The sequence below is a fragment of the Poecilia latipinna genome, unplaced genomic scaffold (assembly GCF_001443285.1).
Source record: "Poecilia latipinna isolate Pla-1442-1.1 unplaced genomic scaffold, P_latipinna-1.0 Scaffold786, whole genome shotgun sequence".
In the NCBI taxonomy this organism is placed as follows: domain Eukaryota; kingdom Metazoa; phylum Chordata; class Actinopteri; order Cyprinodontiformes; family Poeciliidae; genus Poecilia; species Poecilia latipinna.
This window is the reverse complement of record NW_015113402.1, coordinates 430,639-433,076: the sequence shown is the minus strand read 5'-3', so window position 1 is coordinate 433,076 and position 2,438 is coordinate 430,639. Positions and strand designations below refer to the sequence as shown.

Genomic DNA, 2,438 nt, shown 5'->3' with positions numbered 1-2,438 from the left:
TTTTGGAAAAAAAGGTTCTTATAAGTAGTTTTGTTGCACTGTTCCTTTTTCTTTTACTTCAGTAATATTATTATTGCTGCGTAGATTCATTTTGTCCCCAAAATAAGCCGATGCTTCCCTGTTAAACTCGTCTGGAGTCGGACCGACTGGGTCGGTGTCGGTTCGGTACCAAAGTGTCATTTCCGGTCGTGTGGGATCCATCAGGTTGGTACCGTCAGGTCTGTGTCAGTTTCTTTTGGTTATTACGAAAACAATCCCGTTGGGTCGGGTTTGTTGTGTGTCGGTACCACCGTGTCCGTAGCTCGGGTTGGCTATAGGGTCAGTACTATCGGATTGGTACCATCTGGTTGGTTCGGTTCCGTTGGGTCGAACCACCAGAACCAGCAGCAGACAGAGAGGCGGATTCGCATTTGCTCTTGCATCAGTTAGTTTTTATTGTGTCATCCAGATACAGGCTCCTAACTACTGCGCCTCCTGTCCACCAGGGGGCGCGCTCTGAACTCACAGGCTTCTGTTTATTGTCTTCGGCTCCTCTAAACAAGGCGAGATTAAAAAATGACGATGCAAGAGCAGAACAGCGCCTCCCGCAGGACGAGACGCGTATGTATCCATAACTTAACGCTCCACGGATGAGTCCTAAACAGGAAGTTACAAAGGCAGCGTATTTACATGTGATGTCTCACTCGGTACAAATTTCAAGTCTGATGTGTTTTTAACATAGGCAGGCGATCCAGGACCGTCTCCAAGGAGATGGGGCCATCAGGGGTCAGATCCCGGCGTTTCCTCGACCTCCTCGGGGGAACCGGGCGGCTCCTCGGCCCGGCCCAACTCCTTCCTGTCCACTTCCTGTTGACCTTGGATCTTCAGGATGAGCTCCTTGATCTCCTCGCGCTTTGTCTTCATCCGCTGCTGGGGGAACCAGTCAGACAAGTTCATGGGCAGGTGGAAGCTGGGGATGGGGTTCTGGAGAGAGGAGCAGAACCAGGACGGATCAGAACCGGGACACAGCAGAACCTCTGGAGGCTCCCAGAAACCCAACAGTCGTCTTAGAGCCTCCAAAACCTGAAGTCTAACATCAATGTCGACATGACTGAATCTGATTTCTATTATTTTACTAAAATTGAGATAATGTGTCAGTTTCTGTCTGAAATAAATGATTTTATCTATTTATTACGCGATGGATTTACATCAACTCCAGCCTCAGTCCTTGGAAACCCAAATCTGTATCCCAGCATGCACCTGGGTTATTGATGGTCTTTGATGGCCGCAACCATAACGGAAATAAAACGGTTGAAATGTCAACGTTAAAGACTTTTTTCTGCTTTGGACACTTTTCTCTCATGTGAAGCTGATTTTTAATCCAACTGTCATCTAAATTTTGGATAAACTTCTAAAATGTCAGAAGAAAAAGGAAAACTGAACTGCGTCAGGTGGAAACGTTCATTTTACATTTCGCAGCTCTGAATTGAAGAGATTAAAAATGGAGGAAGGTAAAGATTAACGTGATGTTAGAAGACCTACGAAAGCCCGGCTTCTCCGACTGAACTGGAGCGCTCCAAGTTCCCACGGATATCGAACGCAGCCCGAGTGAGACGGCTTTTAGCCAATAGGAGAATTCAACTGCAGTAGCCGCTTCCAACCCACAGAGGGCAGCACTGAGACACCAAATATTTGAAACAAAGGTGGAAGCTCTGCGGATGAATTCAGTTTGTCTGGAAAAGTTGATGTGGGTTAGAAACAAGATGGCGGACGGCTCTGACCTCGAAGAAGCTCTCCACGTACTGCAGGACGTAAACGCCGCAGTCGCTGAAGTTATCCTGCTGCGGCACGCGGGGGCTGGAGCCCTTCATCACCTCCTTCCCAAAACCCCGCTGCGACGCTTGCCGCACCTCCCACTCCACCTCCAGGTACCTGGACCAGAACCGGATCAGAACCAGCATCAGAACCAGCACCGAAGCCGGATCAGAACCTGAACGCATCCCACTCACTCTCTGAGAGTCTTGACCACGTTGGACCGGGCCGGGCCGCGCAGGGAGTCCATGATGAGGATACACGGCCTGAGAGAGCAGACAGGGCCCGTCAGAACCAGCAGGGGGCGCTGCTGGTTCTGACGGGCCGACCCACTCACTGTTTGCAGATGACGGGTTTGGAGGCCAAGCTGGTCTCGGAGGCGCCGGTGTCGTCGGCCATGTTCCCGTCGTCGCTGCACTCGTCCTGGTCAACACAGCGATTGATCGATTATCAACCACTAATTGCTGTTTTGACGATGAATCGATAATTTGAACGATTCATCGTGTTAAAACCAGAATCTGGTCCGGTGGGTCGGTACCTGGCAGGAGCTCTGGTCGTCGGAGAAGGCGTAGGCGTCGTCTCCGTTTCCGGAGCCGTAGCAGACGCTGATCCGGTGCAGCTCACCTGCAGACAGCAACAGACGGTTC

The 2,438-nt window shown here is 50.7% G+C and overlaps 1 protein-coding gene across 1 annotated transcript in view; it reads right to left on the bottom strand.

Moving 5' to 3' along the window:
• Positions 1–409: 409 nt before the first annotated feature.
• Positions 410–2,438, bottom strand: part of LOC106956083 (sentrin-specific protease 6-like) — a 32,666-nt gene continuing 30,637 nt past the window's right edge. The window contains 5 exon segments of the mRNA XM_015046664.1: positions 410–963; positions 1,761–1,911; positions 1,989–2,057; positions 2,129–2,214; positions 2,330–2,434. Coding sequence (XP_014902150.1) covers positions 760–963; positions 1,761–1,911; positions 1,989–2,057; positions 2,129–2,214; positions 2,330–2,434 — 615 coding nt within the window. The 3' untranslated portion in view covers positions 410–759.